Source organism: Camponotus floridanus, unplaced genomic scaffold (genome assembly GCF_003227725.1).
Source record: "Camponotus floridanus strain SB8 unplaced genomic scaffold, Cflo_v7.5 scaffold401, whole genome shotgun sequence".
Lineage (NCBI taxonomy): Eukaryota > Metazoa > Arthropoda > Insecta > Hymenoptera > Formicidae > Camponotus > Camponotus floridanus.
In genome coordinates, this window is record NW_020229550.1 from 38,540 (window position 1) to 62,249 (window position 23,710).

Below are 23,710 nucleotides of genomic sequence, written 5' to 3' on the forward strand. Positions count from 1 at the left end.
AGTAATGTAATAACTAAGCAATGATGATTTTTCACCAATAAATTGTATATCTATATTGCCTTACCATGCAGTAAGCACAACAGGATTATAATCATTTATAAGTACTTCATTGTCTGTTCGAGGAAGATCATAAAGTCTACTTTTATGTTTCAATTGTTTCCTTCCTGCTATTGAAGTTGCCACATCCCTCATTTTCAAAGTTTCAGTAACGGGACGAGGAAATCCAAAGCGACACACACGAAGAACCTTATTACTTTTTGTTTTTTTAGAACGAAGACAATAATCGTTATGTATGTGTCGTTGATGTGTATTAACACATCTATATAATAACGGTGAAATATCTTTATTCGGCAATTTACAACTTACGTGTTCTAAAATAAATTTAGAAACTTCTTCAACAGTAGACTCACCGAAAATTGGCGCATCCTTAATCCAAATTAATAAATGAAAGTGTTGTATACCTCTACCTTGATATTCTCGACGCCAGAAATAGTGAGTTACTTCTCCAATAGGATTATCTTTTGAATTAATAAAATCAAGCATTGCCTGGAATTTATTATCAAGGAATCTTGATGTTGACACGGGATCTTTAGCAATTAATACGCTAACAAATAATGAAGTATCATTCCAGCCATTTACTCTACGAATATATGCACCTAAATCTTCCCATAACCATTCACTCGGACTTAATGTCAAAAACCATGTTGCAGGTCCATAATGTTGCGCCATACACTTTAAATCACTTCTCGGTCTACGCCAATATTGTTCTGTGTTTCGGAGCGTAGAAAATATTGTACTCAAATTAGATTCCAACAGATCTCTTGACATTGCATCTAAATATTCTGCAGCTGTATAACGAGCTCGTTGATCAGTTATATTTAATTTATGAAAAATTCCTCGACTTAATTGACGCATGTTTGCGTCGTTCAATAAATAAAATAAATATTGTGGATTTAATCTATACTGTGGATGTTTGGATATCAAACGACATTTTATAAATTCATAATCATGAAGTTTGACTTGTCTAATATCATGTTGACCATACATGCCAAAGGGGTATAAATCTGGAAAACACATTAAATCTAAATTTTTTTCACGGTTATCCAAGGGCATATTTTGAACTTTTAACATTTGATATAAATCTGTTGAAGTTCTATTTGCTTTCTTGTCATATAAAGGGTATATAGTATATTGCTCATAAAAACCATCGTTTCCATCAGTAACCTGAGTTATCATTGCTTTCCGTTGACCATCTAATGTAATTTCCACATCGTGTTTCGTGTCTTTTATTGAATTATTCAATAACTCATTATCTGATGCCATTTCTACATCATGTCCTGTTTCTTTATCAAATCATTCAATCCATCATTTAATGCTGCTTCTTCTGTTTCTTCCATTTGAAATTCTGAATCTTTTAATTTTGGCAAACATAATTCATTATGATTATTTGGCAATATAATATGAGAATATAAAGGATTATTACTTTTTAACCATGTTAAGGCATCAAATACCTTTTTAACATCAACTACCTCTTCCCAAATAATTTTTGATTTTGTTGGAACACCTCTAACAAGAATAAACAGTTCGTGATTCATATTTATAGGATCAGTTTTATCACATAATTTGTCAAATGTTTCTTGCAATGGAAGTGGTAGATGAAACGTTCTACCTTTAACTTTTTGCATCATTTGTCTTTGAGGTAACTTTTTATTCATAACAGTTCCCATCTTAAGGACAGTTTGAAACGCTTTAGCTCTTTGTATAAGAATTTTTTCAAATGTGTTAAGAGATGATATTACTTCGCGTATATGATTTGTGAGGAGGTTATTCCAAATACAATATGCAGGCATTAAACCTTTACAAAATTTGCCTTTACAATAATTACATATATATCGTGTATCTTTTTGTGTTGTATTTTGTTGTATTCGTAGCATTAAATCTCTCCACATTGGATTGTCTATTTTCATTCGACTAGTGAGTTTAGTAACATATCTTCTTACAAAAAGTGCTTTGCTTATAACAAAAAGTGCATTGCAAATTACACATTTTTTATCATAAACAATCATACGTTTTCTTTGCACCAATAGTTTTGTCTCCTTATCCTGTGCATAAAAGTATTAGGGTAAGACTACCGAAAACTAAATATTTTACGAGATATTTTGCATTTTATATCGAAGTACTGCAAACTTTGAAGCCTTATAACTCAAAAAGTACTTAATGAAAAAACATTTGTCTGTAGTGTTTTGGAAAGCTCTCGAGATAAGCTACAAGAATATGTAATGAAAAATAGTGGGTTCAATTTAAGAAATTGAAGGTGACTTTTATGTGACCTTCAAATGACTTTCCAAGGTCAAACCAATGCTACCATCTTATGTCCCCCTTCACACCCTACAATTTTTGTTTGAAACATTTCTTTCTGAAGAGTGCTGTTTTCGAGATATTCGAGTGCATCGATTAAAATGGCCCACCATGTATATATACAGGGTCTACCAAAAGTGTGGAAACCCCTAAATATCTCGGAAAATATACGTTTTACAGAAAAGTGTTTCCAACAAAAGTTGTAGGGTTTAAGAAGATCTATATACTGATTCTATCAGTTTGACCTTGGATGGCGTCGTCAAGGTCAGGTCAAGGTCACATTGACTTTTTTAAATGACACCCCCTACATTTGATTGCATATTCTTATAGCTTAATTCAAGAGCTTTCCAAAACACTATAATAATGTTCATTTTTATTAAGTACTTTGCGAGTTATGAGGGTTGAATGATAGAGTAGCGCCGGTATTAACATTATCCAAGGTGTACTACATGGAGGTTACTCGCTCGGATTTGCATCTGTTGTGTGTGTGATCCAGCTAACTAAGGCAAGATCGGTCGTGGATCCAGTCAGCAAAAGCAAAGACCCAACCAAATTACAATCGAGCATTTAAAGACCTGGAAAGCAATCGACATAGTAAACAGTAAATAAATTTGTGGATGCTCATTTATCATAATAATTGTTCGAAATGTGTGCGTGTGCGTGCGTGCGGTGCGTGTATACAGAGATCAGGTTAGGTTGCACCAAACGATTGCAAATGTGTTTCAATGTGTTAAAGTAAATGCTGAAAGTGGCTGCCATTTACTTCCTGACAATATGCTAATCTTTGGTAGAATGTAGAAATGACTTTACGATTCGTTTCAAAAGGTATCAAAGCCATTTCATCCCTTATTCGCTGTATCAATTCGTGAATGGTTTTAGGTTTTGTTCTGTAAACCTTACTCTTCAGATATCCCCATAGATAATAATCAAGAGGAGTTAGATCTGGTGACCGAGGTGGCCAATCCTCTCCTCCCTCATTTCCGTTCCTTCTTCCTATCCACCGTAGCGGAAAAGTCTCATTTAAAATACGACGTGGTCCTGCACCAAAATGAGCAGGAGCTCCATCATGCTGAAACCATATTTCTTGGAAATTATTTGGAAAAGTATTCTGTATGGCTGGAATTATTTGATCAACAAGTAATCTCTCATACCTTTGAGCGTTCAAATATTCTTCAAAAAAAAACGGCCCTATTAAATAGCCATCTATTATTCCGCACCATACATTTATTTTTTGTGGATGTTGTGTGTGAGTTTCCCGCACCCAATTCGGATTCTCATCTGACCAGAAACGAAAATTTTGATTATTAACTTCTCCCATTAAGGTAAAAGTTGCCTCGTCTGTGAAAACAATTTGATAAGGGAAGATGGGCCGGACATCTATTAGTGCCATCATTCTTTCACAGAAATGTATACGACGCTCCTCATCTCCGTTTTGCAATTCTTGAACGTATTGCAATTTATATGGATGGAAATTGTTCTTCTTTAAAATTCTCCAAACCGACATGGGAGCAATATCGTGAGTTTGAGCGACTCTCTGAACACTAGAATTGGGATCTTCAATAAATGTCTGCAGAACATCAAGTTGTTTTTCTTCGTTGGTTGCAGACAATGGTCTTCCTGACTTAGAGCGATTTCTTACGCTACCAGTTTGTCTAAAACGTTCTATTGTTTTTAACACAGTGGACTTATTAATTCGACGGTTCGGATACGTGTCATTAAATAATCGAACGACATCAGAGAACGATCTTTCGTTATCACCCCATCCACGCATCATGAGGATAGTGATTCTTTCACGTTCCGACAAGTCGCCAGCCATTTTTAAAACGTTTAATTTTAATTAATCGTACGTTGTATTTGGACGATAACAATTAATTTCTGCTTGCTCAAAGCTGAAGTTAGAAGGTGCTCGTTCTTTGATAGCTTTATACATTCTTAGTTGAATTTTAAATGCGAGTTAGACTGCATGTAGTGCGTCACATAGCGGTAAATGAAGGAACTAACGAGACGTTTCATACACGTTTTATGGAGCAATTTTTTGGCAATTTGACTTCAGCGAAATATGAGGATATGTTGAGGAATCGATCTTGCCTTAGTTAGCTGGATCACACACACAACAGATGCAAATCCGAGCGAGTAACCTCCATGTAGTACACCTTGGATAATGTTAATACCGGCGCTACACTATCATTCAACCCTCATAACTCGCAAAGTACTTAATAAAAATGAACATTATTATAGTGTTTTGGAAAGCTCTTGAATTAAGCTATAAGAATATGCAATCAAATGTAGGGGGTGTCATTTAAAAAAGTCAATGTGACCTTGACCTGACCTTGACGACGCCATCCAAGGTCAAACTGATAGAATCAGTATATAGATCTTCTTAAACCCTACAACTTTTGTTGGAAACACTTTTCTGTAAAACGTATATTTTCCGAGATATTTAGGGGTTTCCACACTTTTGGTAGACCCTGTATATATGTATAATTATTCGGATTATTTTGTAGAATTTGACGCTAGATTTTATTATCAAAATTTTGTTTCTGAAATTTTTTAATCATTAATATTTTTATTAATTTATGGTCTAAGAACATATATTCATTTTTATTAGTTTTTAGGTGTCAACAGGTTTAGCAAGAAAAACAAGCAGTGCTGAATTAAAATGTCGATGGTCAAGGATATATTATTATTTCTAAGGGTAAGTTTTATTAAAATTTATGCAAATTCATTATTATTATTATTATTGTTATTAGTATTATTATTATTATTTGTATTTAAATCATTTCAATTTTAATCATAGTGAATTATTAGTACTATATAATTTATTAGTTTTATCAATTGTTAAATTTTGGTTATTATTTTACGTTTTTATTTATAATTTTGTCTTTACAGGTTTCATAGGATATTCATTAAATATTCATTGTTAGTTGGGAATTAATATATATATATCTCTTGTAATTGTTCAGTGGCACTTAAATTATATTATTGTAAAATATTTTAACATTTATTATTCTTGTATTTGTTATGTTATCCTTTTGACGATATTAAGTCGGATACTAGTAATTTTGATTTTAATGATATTATTTAGAGGGAGAGTTCGTTTGATATTTATACGATTTTGTTTTGTATTTCGATTATTAGTATCGTGCATTCAATTTTTACGTGATATTATTTAGTGCATAGCTATTATTTATTTGGTTTTATGATTTGCAGGTTATACTGGGAGCAGTATATTGACGGTCAATGGAAAATAAAATATTATCGTCGTGGGGGGTTACATCTATATACCCAATATGTTGGAATTATTATTCCAGAGATGTGTACGAGAGCATTTTCACCCAAATTTAGACGTCATTTTTTTGATGAATTAGTCGACTAGTGTGTTGATCTACTTGGTTATGGTATCATGATTATATCATTTTTATAATTCTATTGTAAAAGATCTCGAAGTTACAACACTTTTGTTTGATAAATTTGATTGTTAGCATCATATTTATACTTCTAGTGAGTAGGAACTGTTATTTTAGAACTATATACGGGAACATATTAGGACGTGTACTTATCTTGATGAATTAATCGATTAGTGCGTTGATCTACTTGGTAATGGGGTTACAATTATGCCCTTAGTATATCTCTATTGTAAAAGATATCGAAGTTACAAATATCTTAAATTTTTATTCATGAATTTGCCTTCAAAGTTTTACTGCTAGAATAATCGCCGGGGAAGTTACTAGAAGGTCGTCAGATTTTTATCGTTAATCTTTATTCGTTTAACGAATTATCCTAACAAAGTCTACGCTAAGTATTGGCTTTATTTTGTATTAATTGTTTTATTTCTTTTACAGGTTACCGAATGGGAGCGTACATATATCTATATACGGGGAAGAAGGGGGTTGATGGGTCAACATTTCTACGTCGAAAATTATAGGGGTTATTTCAACGCATAATTTTATATATATATATATATATGTCCAGGGGTAGTTTTCGGGACATTTTGTGCGACACAGAGGCAATTTTCAGGACTTTTGTTGGATTTCAGGACTGTCCCGAAAAAAATTATATGTCTAACGGTAGTTTTCAGGACGTCCTGAAAACTGCCTTTGGATATATAAAAGAGCTGTCCTGAAATGTATCTTTTAATATATATATAAATTTATTTGTATAATGATAATTTTCAGGACATTTTAACAAAATTAAGAAATTAATATGTATTGATGTATATATATTGAAAATGGCTATATATATACCGAAATCGGGATGTCTAGTAACGATTCTACTGTATATAAGTTTTATATATATTTTTTAAATTTAATATACTTTTCATTAAAATATTTAAGTCCCGAAAAATGCCTTTATATTAATTATAATATTAAAAATCGTTATTCTATAATAAAGTATACAGAGAGTTTCTAAACCTATGTCGGAGATTTTAAGGGCATATTCTAGTAGTCAAAATAAGAAAAAATGTTCTTATAAACATGGGTCCAAAAAAGCTTTTCTTCCGAGTTATAGCTCCCTAAAGTTGGTGGAAAAAAATTATCAAAATTACATAAAAATTAAGATCATTATTAATTATTATGCTGTGCAAAATTTCAACGATCTGTGAAAAAATCTCCGAGAGCTACAAAACATTTTGCGATTTTTTCCAATTTTAGACAGTTATAATTCGAAGGAAAAGCATTTTTAGACCCATGTTTATAAGAACTTTTTCTTATTTTGACTCCTAGAATATACCTTTAAAATCTCCGACATAGGTTTAGAAATACCCTGTATATAATATATACACTTAAATATACAGGGAGTTAGATAAGTATGGGAACGGTCAAATATCTCCGAAAATAGTGGTCTTGTGGGAAAATGTTTCAGACAAAAGTTGTAAGGTCTTAAATGACGCATTACACAGTAATATTACTATGACCTTGAAGAGTGTCGTTAAGGTCACGTGAAGGTCATTTTAAATTTCTTAAATGGAAACCTCCTATTTTTTATTGCATATTTGTGAAGCTTGTCTCGAGAGCTTTCCAAAACACTATAATACAGTATTTATTCATTGAGTACTTTTCGAGTTATGAGGCTTCAAATAATTTCTTAATTTTACATAAATCGTAAAATATCTTGTAAAATATTCCTTTTTCGATTATCTTATCTTAATATTTTTATGTACAAAATAATGAGAGGAATCAATTGATGTAAAGAAAATACATAATTGTTTCGAAAAAACAAAATGTAATTTGCAATGAACAGTTACATTTTTTTTAAAAAACAATTATGCGTTTTCTTTACACCAATTAATTCCTCTCATTATTTTGTACATAAAAGTATTAAGGTAAGATAATCGAAAAATGAATATTTTACAAGATATTTTACGGTTAAAATTAAGAAATTATTTGAAGCCTCATAACTCGAAAAGTACTCAATGAATAAATACTGTATTATAGTGAGTTACTGTATTTTAGAAAGCTCTTAAGACAAGCTATACGAATATGCAATAAAAAATAAGGGGTTCCATTTAAGAAATTTAAAATGACCTTCACGTGACCTTAACGACACTCTTCAAGGTCATAGTAATATTACTGTGTAATGCGTCATTTAAGACCTTACAACTTTTGTCTGAAACATTTTCCCACAAGACCACTATTTTCGGAGATATTTGACCGTTCCCATACTTATCTAACACCCTGTATATACAGTATGTATATTTATTTCCGAATATATATCCTAAATGCGCAATTTTTGAGATAGAATATTAATTGTGACGGAAACAGTACATATATGCACACAAGACACATTAATATAAGACATATTAAGCGTGTTTCAAAATTCACTGCTAATACTGCCAGTATGTTGTCTTTGTTTAGTACTAATATTCAGTAAACAAAACAAGAATAGGATAACAATAGAATAGGATAACAATAATATTCTGTCTGGAAAATTGCATGTTTAGGATATATGTTCGAATATAATCATATATACTGTATATATACTTCACTATATATGTTATATATAGAGGATATCCCAGAGCACTTGTGCCAACGCTCGTGAGCAGGTAGAGCGCGGTAAACTAAACAGAAAAGTCCTGTATCATTTTGCGATTTTCGCAATAATTATTAAAATATTAATTAAAAACGCTTAGCGTATGTTGAGTGCTATATGTCTATCTATATATCTTCTTTCAAGAAGATGACTTAAATACAAATCGAAACGTCCGCTCTTAAATTGTCTAAACATCTTTCTTTTATTAAATTTGAAGTTTCAACTATTAACGTTTTCTATTGGTCTTTTTAATCTGTATAACTCGTTACTTATAATGATCTTCGGCTCTCTATGCCTGTCTTAATCATTTATTTTATCATATCATTCTTTTTTGATTAATATTTTAATAATTATTGCGAAAATCGCAAAATGGTACAGGACTTTTCTGTTTAGTTTATCGCGCTCTACCTGCTCACGAGCGTTGGCACAAGTGCTCTGAGACACCCTGTATATTGTATATTATATATAAATATATATACTACTATATATATTTACTATACTACTATATATATTTACATAAAATAACTATCTTTAATATTATAATTGATATAAAGGCATTTTTCGGTACTTAAATATTTTAATGAAAAGTATATTAAATTAGAAATATATATATAAAGTTTATATTTAATAGAAATCGTTACTAAAGATCCCTTTTTGGAAATATATATGTGATTCATGATATATATACATCAATACATATTAATTTCCTAAGATAAATGTCGGAACGCAGCTTGTGTTAAGCGGAAAGCATACACTTTTGCATAAATACATAACGCATATGCATAATGAATTTAATTGATTGAATAGACCAATAAATAGACCAATCAGTTTTTTTATGTATATGTATTATGCGTTATGCAAGAGTCTGTACTCTAGCCCTTACACAGTGTCTTGCTGAAACACCAATTGACACTGTTATGTGTATAAAGATCACTGTCACTGATCCTGGGGCCCTATTCTTGAAATCGTGGGAAAAATTAACGTATGCGAAAGTGACGCTGCGCGATCTTTGATTGGTGTATACTCTTAGATCTAAAAATATACACCAATCAAAGATCGCGTAGCGTCACCAATAGAACACCGGAAGCCGCCATTAAAATCATAAGACAGACAAGAACAGCGAGATCATTCGATGTTTGTCTAAACAAAGAACGCGAGATCATTCAATCTCATTGTCTTTGTCTTTGTCTGTTTTATTGTCTTTCTTATTCTAATGTAGACCCAGGTCGATTTTAATGGCGACTTCCGATTTTTTATTGGTCACAGCTTTTTCACCCTATCCCATATCCAGTTAGTCTTTGGAATTGCCACTTAATATTATGTGGCAGTTCTAAGGACTTTAGAAAAATAATAGTCAATGCTTGTGTTTTTAATGCTAAAGCTTACGACACACGATGCTTATTTTCGTACTAGATCGCATCCAAATGCTATAACTAACTCATCAATTGTAATTTCAATATTACAGAATTTTCAAAGCGTGATGCTCCCAGAAAAAAAGTCCATACAAAATTGACCATATATGGATTTTATCAATATCTAATCATGTCATGGCATATATAGTATATAATATAATATCATATATGATTATACCATAAATGAATAAATAATAATATATGACTATATTTGGCAAGATATGATCAGATATTGATAAAATCCACGACAAATTTTTTATGGATTAGAGTTTTTTTGTAATCGCTTGTGAATAAATAATCAAAGGTTACAAGTCCTTTCAAATTCAATAGACCAGATTAGCCAAATTTTATTTTACCAAGATATAGATTCTCATTTCGAGAATTCTGTATACCCCTCTTTACCCCTCTAAAGAGACGTGGGCGAGAAAAATATCAGGGCGAAGTCCCTGAATCGGGAATCGAACCCAAGTCTTTCGCTTGCCGAGTGACTGCTCTTACCACTGAGCTATTTAGCCCTACATTTGTAGTCAACGCTTGCCGCGCGGCAAAAAGCGACGTGATAGACAATTACTGCACGTGAAATGTCGAATTCGATCCAACTTTTGCTGCGCAACAAGCGTTTCCGCGTCCTGTGGGCAGAACTCCTATGACGTAAGCAATAAGCGAATCGGCCAATTACGATCGAGTATTAAAGCAATCATAAGTTTATGGCTACGGATTTTGTGTGGAAGCCTTTAATTTTTCTGCATTAACACAAATTAAATACGTTTATTCTTACAATACAAACTATTTATAAAAGTCCCTTAATAATGTTAATAATCATTTTCTATTTTCAGATATTACATTGCAAAGAGCTCAGTTTTTTATTATTAAATTTATTGAAAATATGTTCCGGAAACTACCATTGTATATTATCTCGCAGTTTTCAGGACTATTCAGAAAAGGAGATTTTGTGTTCTGAAAAATCATTAAAACAATTATTTAAATAATTAATGTCCACAGTAATTTCTGCTTTTATTTATTTTATATATAAAGTAATTTAACGAATTTTAGTTATATGTGTTTATTGAAATAAAAAATCATTCCAATACATTAGATTTCCATAAAAAACAAATTTTAAGGATATTTATAATACTGCCTCATAAATGATATACAAAAATGACATATATATTCACAAAACATCGAAGTATATAAATTGTAAATTATTTCGCTATCAAAACACTTTAATCAAATTTTTAAACGTTTATGTAAAATATTTGATATTATTGATAATATCAATATATTCTTCAATTACGGATCTCTCTATTTACAATTATTGTTCATGGATATCCAAAGGTCAGGATCTATAATATATTACTTCATTGCTCTATGATTACCTCGTGTCGAGTTAAGATGGCTGATGTTTAAGATAGTTAATTTTTAATTATATTAGCTAATAGTATATTTTATTTCGTTTAAGAGTCATTTCATTCGTTTTATATATAGCTGAATCACATTATACGAAAAATGTCACAATATATATTATACTTTTGTAATGATCATAAGTATCATGTAATAAATATAAAACACAAAAGAACAAACATTAAATGTACGGTTAATAAGAATCGTAAAAAAAAATGTATTACACATGCAATTGCACAGAATAGTAAGTATCATTTTTTATATGTAACGTAATATATAATTTTCCCAATGCAAGAGCGTATATATTGTGTATATTGAGCATAGCAACACATAACCTTATTAAATTATAAATATTTACTATATACATATATTACATTACACAAGATTATAAATGATTATAAATTAATATCAATAAATTATAAAAATATATTGGTATTTGCACAATATCATATTTTTTAATCTTTTTAGTTAAATTTTCATAGCAATATGTTATCTTCTAGTTGTAATTATATACTCTACTTTTACAGAAAGCAAAGATGATCTTTCTGCAATTGCTAAAAATTTGAATGCAAATAATCCATACATTGTTCTGGAAAATATAAATTCAATTGTTAATAATAATAGTAAGTTTTACAGTTTTATCAAATTCTGAAATTATGTGTAATATATTATGTTTTTATTTTCCTAATTATATTTCTATTGTTTGCAGTAATATCACAAAAAAATATTTTCCATACTAATATGAGTTGTATTAATAAAGATATAAATACTGATAATTTTAATAATGTAACTGAATTTAACAACAATAAAATATTTCTTGATAATGGATATAGTCACAATGCAACAATAAGTAATGCAAATAATAAAAAGAATATCAATGATTCTACAGAACATGTTGACTCTGTTAATGCTATATCTTCCAAAAATTGTGGAGTAAAGGCTGTGAATTTTAATGTAACAGTTTCCTGTGATAATAGCAATAATTATAACGAAACAGTAGATATTAATAATTCTAAGAATGTTTATAATTCTGATGATAATATTTTATTTTCTTGCAATAATGACAAAGATCATACTAGCATAGTAAATAGTACTCTTGGTGTCAACAATTCGCCGATTGGTGTCAATAATTCAAATAACACTAATTTTGATAATAATATGATAAATTCGCATGAATGCAATGGCAATAGCTATAAAGTGATAGATGATGATATCGGTACCAATAATTCTATGAATATTAATTTTGATAACAATGTATCAGATTCCTGTGATAATAACAAATGTCATAATATAGTTGAGCATAGTGCTATTAATGTCAACAATTCTACAAACACTGATTTTGATAATAATATGATGAATTCTTGTGATAATGAACATGCTCACGAAAGAATAAATGGTGAAAGTTATATCAATAATCCTACGAAACATGTTGATTGTGATAATGCCATGATATTTTCCAAAGACTGTAATAATGAGCATAATAGAGTAAAGATTGTTGATCATAAGATTGTTAATCTTAATGTATCATTTTCCTATGATAATGGCAACAGTCAAAAAATGATATATGGTGATATTAATGTCAGTAAATCGTTGAATGACGACAATATACCACTTTCCTGTGATAATGATAGAGATCGTAGCATAGTTCATAGTGCTAACAATTCTACGAATGACACTGATTTTGACAATAATGTGACGTTTTCTTGTGATAATAACAACTGTAACATTATAGATAATGATATTACTACTAATAATTTTATGAATAATAATAATTCCTGTAACAATGTGACATTCACATACGATAATGATAATATCAATAATTCTGAAACTGGTGTAATTCTCAATGATGTCATGATATTTCCCTTTGATAATAATTCTAGTATATTGAATGATCTCACTAGTGCCGAAACTTCTATGAATCACACACACAGTGATAGTAATAATCATATAACATTTTCATGTGATGATAATACTATTGACAACATTGTTTGTGCAAACACAACGAATATTTCCGAATATTTACCTTCGGAAATTACAACTGAAAGAGAATCTACAGAACATGATGTCAGCAATAACATATCTACAACTAATAAAAATAACATATCTGCATCTGATAAAAATAGTTCAGCTTCACTGATAGATATTTCTTCTATAAACACATTTGGTTGTCGAGAAGACAATTTATTTGTTCCATTTTCTATACCTAAGGGCCTTCAGAAAAAGAATTTTTGTTACTATTGCAAAAAATTTCAAAGCAAAATTGCACGTCACTTAGAAAATGTACATAAATCGGAACCTGAAGTTAAAAAATTTGTATTGTTACCAAAAGGTAATATTTTATATAATTCTTATAATTCTGTAGAATTTTAAATATATGTACACAATTTATATATACATATATACAATAAAATAATATATATATATATATATATTTAAACACTATATACACTACCTATACACAATAAGATACACATTTATATATACAATACTTCTAAAATATATGTACAACATGAATACATAGTATAATATAATTCATATGCACTAAAATCATGTAAAATTTTATTTTATATTTTTTATAAATATTATTAATATTGTTAATATGCTTGTAATTTTATTAATTTATATAATTTAATATTTTATTTTTATTCTAGGTAATTTAGAAAGAAAAAAAATTATAGAAACAATTAGGAGGAAGGGTAATTTTATACATAACACAGATCCTTCTATAAACACGGGAGAGTTAATTGTTTGTCGAAGGCCAACTAGAAATAGTTGTAAAACAGTACAAAATTTTACGTGTTGTGCAAAGTGTAAAGGATGGTTCACTAAAAATAATATCAGACATCACTTTAAGAAATGTATAGATGTAGGCACATCCAACGGCAGAAATGTACAAGTTTTAGGACGTACTGTGATGGGAAGAATCCATGAATGTGCAAGTGAAACAGTAAGAAAAGTTTTATTCCCAATTTTGAGGGAAGATGATGTTACGCGATGTATTAGATATGATAAATTATTAATAACATATGCAAACAAACTATGCATTAAGTACAATCATCAACATCAACAAGATATGATTCGTGCTAGACTTCGATTATTAGGACGGTTTCTTATCGCAGTAAAAGAGTATAGATCTAACGTGACAGAGTTTACTGACATATATGATCCTTCCATGTATGATGATTGTCTTAAAGCAGTAAATAAAATATCTCATTTTGATGCTGTTAATAAAAAATATGGTGCACCATCAGTCGCATCAAATATTGGGACATACATAAAACAAATTGGTAATTTGTTAATAAGTGAGTGCATAAAAACAAATGATGTAGAAAAGCAAAACACCACAGAAAACTTTTTAAAATTAGTACAAGAAGATTATGGGATATCCATAAACAAAACAGTAGAAGAAAATGTAACACAACATAAAAGACAGAAAAAAGTTATACTTCCATCTATGGAAGACATAAAAAAGCTACATTTATACCTAAAAAGCGAAAGAAAAGTATTATATACAAAGCTCCAGAAGAAATTTATGTACAAAACATGGCTAGAACTTGCAAAAGTTACACTTACATCTACACAAGTTTTTAACAGAAGAAGAGCAGGAGAAATTGAACGTGTTACTATAGAAGATTTTAATACTCGCGAAGGTATAACAAAAGAAACTTATTTAGATTTATATAAATCATTAGGAACAAATTTGCAACAGGTAAATTATTTTTATGTATAAATGAAATACACATAAATTGTAGTGCGTAATATACATATATATATATATATATTGTGTAACACAAAGTAATAATTTAAATAAACTTTTGTATGTTAGATTGCTAATAAATACGTCAGATTTTTAATTCGTGGGAAATTAGGACGTACCGTGCCTGTCATATTAGATATGGAATTAGTTCAATGTATTGAACTAATTTTGAAGCATCGAAAGGATGCAAATGTTCCTGGAAAAAATCCATATGTGTTCGGCATACCTAGTAATACTAAACGTTATTTTAAATATTTAAGAGCATGTGTCCTTATGCGATATTTTTCTAAAAAATGTGATGCACAAATACCACATTCATTAAGAGGCACTGAATTACGCAAACATATTGCTACAACATGCATTACGTTGAATTTATCTGAAAATGAAGTGGATGATTTGGCTAACTTTATGGGACATCATGAAAAAATTCATAAACGTCACTACCGGCAGTCAATACCAGCATTAGAGATTATCCGTATGACAAAATTTCTTGAAGCAGCGTTAGGTGAAAATGTGCAACAGCAATCCAATAATAGCGATTCAGGTATTATGTACTATACTACTTTTGTTATTTTATGTGATATTTCAAAGTTATATATATATATATATATATATTTACATAAGTTTTTTATAATAGATATTAATATTCTTTTTTCATTTCTAAAATTATCTTTTAATTTCTGTATTTTACTTTTTTATTATATATAGTTAATCAGAAAACAAAATCAAATGCATTTATAAATTAGTTTACAAAAGTTCAATGTGCTATAACTATGGATATATATGAAATGGAACAAAATAACAATGAATACAACAATGAAATATTTCAGTCTTAATTTGGATCTTCTTCATTCATCAAAGTATTAATATGTTAAGTATGATATACTGAAGAAAATCTAAATAGAGACTGAGACGTTTCATATTGTTGCATTTATTGCTGCTTCGCTTAATTTTTACATATCTACATCTATGATTGTAGCACATATTAGTCTTATAGTGAATTCGGCATACATGCACTAACTGATCTGATCTAGTACTGTTTCGACATGGTGCGAGCAGAACTGTGTCCGTGCAGTATCAAACTGCACTGTCAGAAAAGTCAGTGCAACATTTTTTGCTCTCGTACAGTTTTTTTTTCATTTCCGAATATAAATTCGTCATTAAAGCATTTTTCATTTGCTGAATACAACAATATGAATGCGTTAGAACTGTGAGCACAAACCGAATATGTGATATTGAAAATATTCATTCGCACTCAGTGAGCACTAGTACACTGTCCGTCATTAATTCAGATATGTTGCATATCCTATATAAATTCACTCGGGGAATGGAACGAATTAATGATGAGCAGTGTACAAGCGGTCGAATTCGCTATTAGTTTCATGAATCGATTTATATATATATTTATATAACAATTATCGTAGTATTATATTATTATTAATAGAAGAGGAAGGTACAAGAACAGATACGTCGAATGAAGCATCGGACAGCGAAACATGTATGATAAATTCACGTGAGCCTCTTTCAGTACAATCTGGAAAAAACAAATTTTCTAAAATTTGCATAACAAATAAACAACAAAAATCTATAAAAAGAAAAATTAAGCATCAAAATCATGCAATTACATATAACGACAATGATGAAAATTATTCTCCAAACATAAAAAAACGTCGCAGTAGTAAGTTTATTTTCTTTTCTATTTTACACAGTTTTCATAATCTATAAAAGATCGTATACTCTTAAATATTATTTAGTTTTACTTTTACATAAACAATGTCAAAGCATATATTATTATAAGTTCTAATGTGTAATGTAGATTGATACAATTTTAATACATTTTAATAAACATATTTTGATATATATATTTTGATATATATAATAAATATATTTTTATAATAAATAAATTTTTTATTTAAAAAATGATAATGAACAATAGTCTATATTAGCTAAATTTAAATTATTTAAATTATTCATATTTTTTATTAATGTATTATTTTTTAATTTTTAGGAATATTTTTTAGGAATATTTTAAAGTAAAACATTAGTATATATTATAAATAAATATTTCAAAACATTAATATATATTATAAATAAATAAAAGTTTATATTATAAATTCGGGTGAACTGTTCCTGTATGTTTAGTAGTATAATCTTATTAATTGTAATATTTAATTTATTTTGTAGCATCCCCATATGGTTTAACAAAAAGAAGACGTTGGACAGAAGAAGAACGTACTGCAGTAATTAAAGAATTTTCAGAGGAAATTAATTCTTCACAATTGCCATCTAACAAAAAAATTTCTTATGTAAAGGAAAAAAATAAATACTTAATCAATCGATCTGTTGCGCAAATTAAAACATGGCTTCATAATTATATATCTGGCAAAATTAAACGATATTAAATGGACAAATGTTCACTCAAAAATATTTTAATAATTTATTCAGAAACAATATATGAATTATTTTTGTTTAATGTTTAAGCTGTTAGCAATCACAAAAACATTGTTTTTATTTTCTGCAAAAAAAAAAGATTATTTAATTTTAGTTCAACACAATCAATCAAAACTTTACGTTTTGTTGCGCGAATCTCATAAAAAAGAAAATGAGAAAATATAGCAAAATACGTAATATAGTACAAAGTCATATATTTTGTTAAATATATATTAAATGCTTATGATTACACGTGCAATGCATATGCCATATATACTATTATATAAGTATTACATACATATATACTTATATGTATACACTGTTATATATAAAAAATATTTTGAATTATTTTAAATGAAAATAAAGAATGATACTGTTTGTGCGACTACACATAAATTGCATATTTTTACAATTCCTATTATACATATATTTATTATTTATCCTTCAGTATTTCTGTTTCTCTATTATTATTATACAAAAAATAATACACCATTACATTTTTCACATATAATATGATCCAATCGACATATAAACGTACATATAAAATAAAATAATTCTTCAATGACGCAGCTTTCCTCAATAAATTTTTAAAGATAAAACTTAGCCAAAATTTTCTTAGACAGATTTCATCAAGCATCTCATGTAAAGCGTAATCAATTATAAAATTAACTACGAAATATTATCACAGACGAAATATTATTAAAGACTTGCAAATTTGAGCAAATTTTTATGACTATTAAGTGGATTCGAAAAACGGGTTCAAAAATAATTAAAGAATGTATCAATTGCATTTGTGTTATTTATATAAATGTTTAGAGATTTAAGCAATATATTTGCAATATAGTTTTACAATATAGTTTTACAATTTATAATTATTTTGATGTAAATATACATCTACGAGGCAGCATATATTATCATTATAAATATCAGCATATATTATCATTATAAATATCATTGAAAATTTATTTCTGTACAAATTAAGAATATTGACATTATCAATGATTTTATAAATACTTATAGTGTAATTCATTAAATTATTAAAATAATTAAAAGCATTAATTAATTCCAACAATAATTATGTCACCGTGGGCGCCTCTGTTTAATTCTCGTCACTGTTTAATTCCCGTCGACAAGGACGTCTTTATGCTTAGAGGTTTGCTTGAATCAACATTTTCAATTTCCTGAAACAAACAAAGAAGACACAAGCTAAATACCTACATACATTTGAAACATCCGTTATATTGTAAAATTAGACTTGTTAATATTTAGTCATACATTAAAACTAAGCACACAAAATTATTCACGATACATTAAAATCTAATAGAGTCTGTTTAAAATTAACATTAATTAATAATTAATTATTACTAGTTATTAATTGTTCATTAAAAGATTAATAATTGTCATTCTAATTTAATTATTATGATTTCACTATATACCACTGTGCTAATTACAATATATAACATTCCAGTAATGTTAAAATGGGATTATAATATTATAAATTAACATAATTAACTCAAAACAATGAGTAAACGCACATGACAATTTAATTAGAAGCCTTAAGATTAAAAATATTAATTTAGTCTTTAAATGATGATTAAAGAAAATGAAATTTACTATCATATACAAAACACCTTAATATATATTAAACGCAGATATGTATGCAATTAAATTAGAAGTCACATGTATACATTCATTTAAAATTTTCTAATTAGACATAAGTTTGCGTATTTGTACTCATCTGATTATTAGCAATTCCACCAGTAAACATGTATCGAGCCTCAAATCTGACACCTGAATCAAAGCAGCAACTTGTAAATGTAATGACACCAGACAGACAGACATTCAACACACTTCTCAGTAAGAACATCATCTGAAAAACCAGAGAAAGAATCAATAATATATTATAACAATATTGAGTCAATTATAGCAAATTAATATCACATTTATATATATACATATATATTTTTTTTAAACCTGACATATATATACGCATATAGAAGGCTAACTTTATTCTGATTTTATAATTAATCATGACTAATTATTAATAAATAAACATTTCTCTGGATTAAACATAACATTAATAACAACACATAAAACTGTGCAATTAATAGTAATAATGAATGAACACAGTATACCACATCAATTAAGATTTTAATCTCGCTACATATATTTTCATGCTGTGCAACACTATGTATAAGTGTGACATAATAATATATATATTTTCAAGTGGACTATCAGCTCAGCTAAATAATTAGACACCTGGCTGTCCAATAAAATAAATATTTACAGGTGCTGAAAGTTACACCTGAGACAAACATAAAGTCTGGCTTTGCAATTCACATTTTCACATTGTATATCACAGTATATGGAAATATTACGTTATACCGTACATTTTCAGATATATTATCAGCTCAACTAAGAGATAAAATGCACGATTTTCCAGCAAAACAATTGTTTTCATGAGCTGACAGTTGCACCTGAGATTGAAGTGTACATACATGTATATATGAATGCATATATCAATATTTTCAAAGAACAATCACTATTCAGACTTGAAAACAGACTATATTAAACAAGACTATATTAAACAGTAGAATGCACAGGTCAGTCAAAATTACACATTTATGTACATTATTGATATCTGTCACTCACATAATCTCCTAACCTACCTATACTTTTCCTCGTTTGAAATGCACCGATATGACCAGGATGCGTTCCTTTTGGACGCTTACACGCTTAAAGGTGCCTTTTCATGCGAACGCCCATTTTCAGCGTCAAAAGATATCACGTGACCAAAAATAAAAATATCAATTCGTTAATTTTGATCACGTGATCTGTTTTGACGCCAGAAATGAGCGTCGAGTATCGACATCATATATATAGTACTCCTATATTGCCAATTCTGTAGGAGGAATGAGCGAAAACATTACGGTGCAGACGATAGCTTCTCTCTCGCACGGTTATCCGACGGTAGCACTTTGCGCATGCGTCAAATATATATATGGCATATATATGACATGCTACCGTGCGAGAGGGAAGCTATCGTCTGCACTGTAATGTTTTCGTTCGTTCCTCCTACAGAACTGGCAATACAGGAGTACTATATATATCAGCGTGAATTCGCACCTTAGTGTAGTCTATAATGGAACCTTAAAACGTAAGACTTAAGAAATTAACCAATCATATTCATGATTCTTTTATAAACTCAATTGTGATTGATTAACTTCTTAAGTGTTACGTCTTAAGGTCTCATTGTAGACTACGCTTTAAAGGGCCGTCTACAATAGGCGTTGTAAGTTGTAGGCTGCAAGAAATTATCCAATCACAGTTGACCTTAGAGAAGAATATCGAACATCATTGGTTAGGCCTGTTCTATATAGAGTCGTATGTCGCAAGTCGTAAACAAATCGACCAATCACAGTTAAATTTAGAAAAGAATAATCCAATCAGACGACGTCCGACATCCGACTTACGACATGTATTGTAGACGGTTCTTAATGTGGCGTCTACAATGAGATTTTGAGGCGTAAGACTTAAGAAATTGACCAATCACAGTCAAGTATGAAGAGAATACTCGACTGTGATTGGTCAATTTCTTAAGTTTTACGCCTAAAAATCTCATTGTAGACGCCGCATAAAGCGCGTATAAGTATTACTTATACACTGCATCCTGTGTCATATCGGTGCATTTCAAACGAGGAAAAGTATAGGTAGGTTAGGAGCTTATGTGAGTGACAGATATCAATAATGTACATAAATGTGTAATTTTGACCTGTGCATTCTACTGCTTAATATAGTCTTGTTTAATATAGTCTGTTTTCAAATCTGAATAGTGATTGTTCTTTGAAAATATTGATATATGCATTCATATATACATGTATGTACACTTTAATCTCAGGTGCAACTGTCAGCTCATGAAAACAATTGTTTTGTTGGAAAATCGTGCATTTTATCTCTTAGTTGAGCTGATAATATATCTGAAAATGTACGGTATAACGTAATATTTTCATATACTGTGATATACAATGTGAAAATGTGAATTGCAAAGCCAGACTTTATGTTTGTCTCAGGTGTAACTTTCAGCACCTGTAAATATTTATTTTATTGGACAGCCAGGTGTCTAATTATTTAGCTGGGCTGATAGTCCACTTGAAAATATATATATTATCATGTCACACTTATACATAGTGTTGCACAGCATGAAAATATATGTAGCGAGATTAAAATCTTAATTGATGTGGTACACTGTGTTCATTCATTATTACTATTAATTGCACAGTTTTATGTGTTGTTATTAATGTTATGTTGTATTAATGTTATGTTTAATCCAGAGAAATGTTTATTTATTAATAATTAGTCATGATTAATTATAAAATCAGAATAAAGTTAGCCTTCTATATATGTATATATATGTCAGGTTTAAAAAATATATATATGTATATATATAAATGTGATATTAATTTGCTATAATTGACTCAATATTGTTATAATATATTATTGATTCTTTCTCTGGTTTTTCAGATGATGTTCTTATTGAGAAGTGTGTTGAATGTCTGTCTGTCTGGTGTCATTACATTTACAAGTTGCTGCTTTGATTCAGGTATCAGATTTGAGGCTCGATACATGTTTACTAGTGGGATTGCTAATAACCAGATGAGTACAAATACGCAAACTTATGTCTAATTAGAAAATTTTAAATGAATGTATACATGTGATTTCTAATTTAATTGCATACATATCTGCGTTTAATATATATTAAGGTGTTTTGTATATGATAGTAAATTTCATTTTCTTTAATCATCATTTAAAGATTAAATTAATATTTTTAATCTTAAGGCTTCTAATTAAATTGTCATGTGCGTTTACTCATTGTTTTGAGTTAATTATGTTAATTTATAATATTATAATCCCATTTTAACATTATTGGAATGTTATATATTGTAATTAGCACAGTGGTATATAGTGAAATTATAACTAAACTAGAATGACAATTATAAATCTTTTAATGAACAATTAATAACTAGTAATAATTAATTATTAATTAATGTTAATTTTAAACAGACTCTGTTAGATTTTAATGTATCGTGAATAATTTTGTGTGCTTAGTTTTAATGTATGACTAAATATTAACAAATCTAATTTTAGAATATAACGAATGTTTCAAATGTATGTAAGTATTTAGCTTGTGTCTTCTCTGTTTGTTTCAGGAACTCGAAAATATTGATTTAAGCAGATACCTCTGGTGTGAGTCACATCATGTGATAGCATAACAACGTCAGATCCTTGTCGACGGTGACGGATTTTAAACGGAGGCGCTGGACGTGACAATATTATTCAAAAAATATTTAGAGATAATTGTATATTTGCTACTTTATTTAATTTTTACATGTCGACGTTTACAGTTGTCGCATTCGTTTTAACTTATTTAAGATTAAATGTATATAAAAGATGTGATAAAGCATTGCATATATGTACAAATTAGAAGTGTTGCAATATGTACCATTTTATCAAAAGTCTAACATTTAATATTATAACTTTTAAGAATTAAAGAGATTTTTTATTATTAGAATCCTATAACATGTAATTGATGATGTATCTGCCTATAATTAAACTTAGAAACTTAAATTTCCCTCAAGTCAACGAAAGCAACACGCCGTGTGCAAATTGTATGTGTCCGTTTATCGATAAAAACAAAACTCCGCGGGCTTTGTGTTTGTCTCTCGCTCATCCACGAGGACAGCATATCGCGAATAGCATGATTTTAGATCTGTTTGTCTCAAATATAGAAAACTTCCAATTATATATCAACCAAAGGTGCCATCCGTATCATGTAAATTAGACGTGCTATCTGTCCATACAATCCTCGAAAAAATACATATTTTTAATAAATCAATGATCAAAAAGATTTTTATATACTTATGTATTAAATTTATACAATACAAATTTGCATATTTTAAAAAGTATTTTTTGAAAACGTATTTTAGACAAAAGTTAGAGTTTCAAAAGATCTATTATTTACTGATCTATTTAATTATCAGTTTGATCTTGAGTGACGTTGCCAAGGTCAGAACAAGGTAACATTGAATTTTTTAAATTGTCCCCCTATTTTTTATTGCATATTCTAAATGTCTATCGTGAGATCTTTCCAATACTATAATTTTATCTATTTTAGTTAATCAGCTTTCGAAGTTATCAAGAATTTTACAAAGATTTTAATTTTATACTACAGTAGTATAAAGTTGAATCTCTGTAAAATCAACTGGTTTTCTCGTATGTAGCTTATAACCTGCTGAATAAAAAAAGTAATAAACTCAAATTAGAT

At 29.0% G+C, this 23,710-nt stretch overlaps 1 protein-coding gene and 1 long non-coding RNA gene across 2 annotated transcripts; both read left to right on the forward strand.

Moving 5' to 3' along the window:
• The first annotated feature begins 12,359 nt into the window (after window positions 1-12,359).
• Window positions 12,360-17,360, forward strand: LOC105249485 (protein dopey homolog PFC0245c-like). Its single transcript, XM_025411603.1, has 5 exons — window positions 12,360-13,530; window positions 13,880-14,910; window positions 15,028-15,502; window positions 16,403-16,636; window positions 17,143-17,360. The coding sequence occupies exons 1-5, from the start codon at window positions 12,360-12,362 to the stop codon at window positions 17,358-17,360; spliced, it is 3,129 nt and encodes a 1,042-aa protein (XP_025267388.1).
• A 3,670-nt stretch (window positions 17,361-21,030) lies between these two features.
• Window positions 21,031-22,791, forward strand: LOC112638953. Its single transcript, XR_003123229.1, has 3 exons — window positions 21,031-21,098; window positions 21,910-21,988; window positions 22,596-22,791. It is a non-coding gene; the product is annotated as an uncharacterized LOC112638953 (long non-coding RNA).
• Window positions 22,792-23,710: the final 919 nt, after the last annotated feature.

Coding starts and splice junctions, on each gene's coding strand:
- LOC105249485 (XM_025411603.1), top strand. CDS start 12,360: ATGATAAATTCGCATGAATGCAATGGCAATAGCTATAAAGTGATAGAT. Junction 13,531..13,879: donor ATTTGTATTGTTACCAAAAG/GTAATATTTTAT, acceptor AAAAAATTATAG/AAACAATTAGGAGGAAGGGT. Junction 16,637..17,142: donor CATAAAAAAACGTCGCAGTA/GTAAGTTTATTT, acceptor TTTATTTTGTAG/CATCCCCATATGGTTTAACA.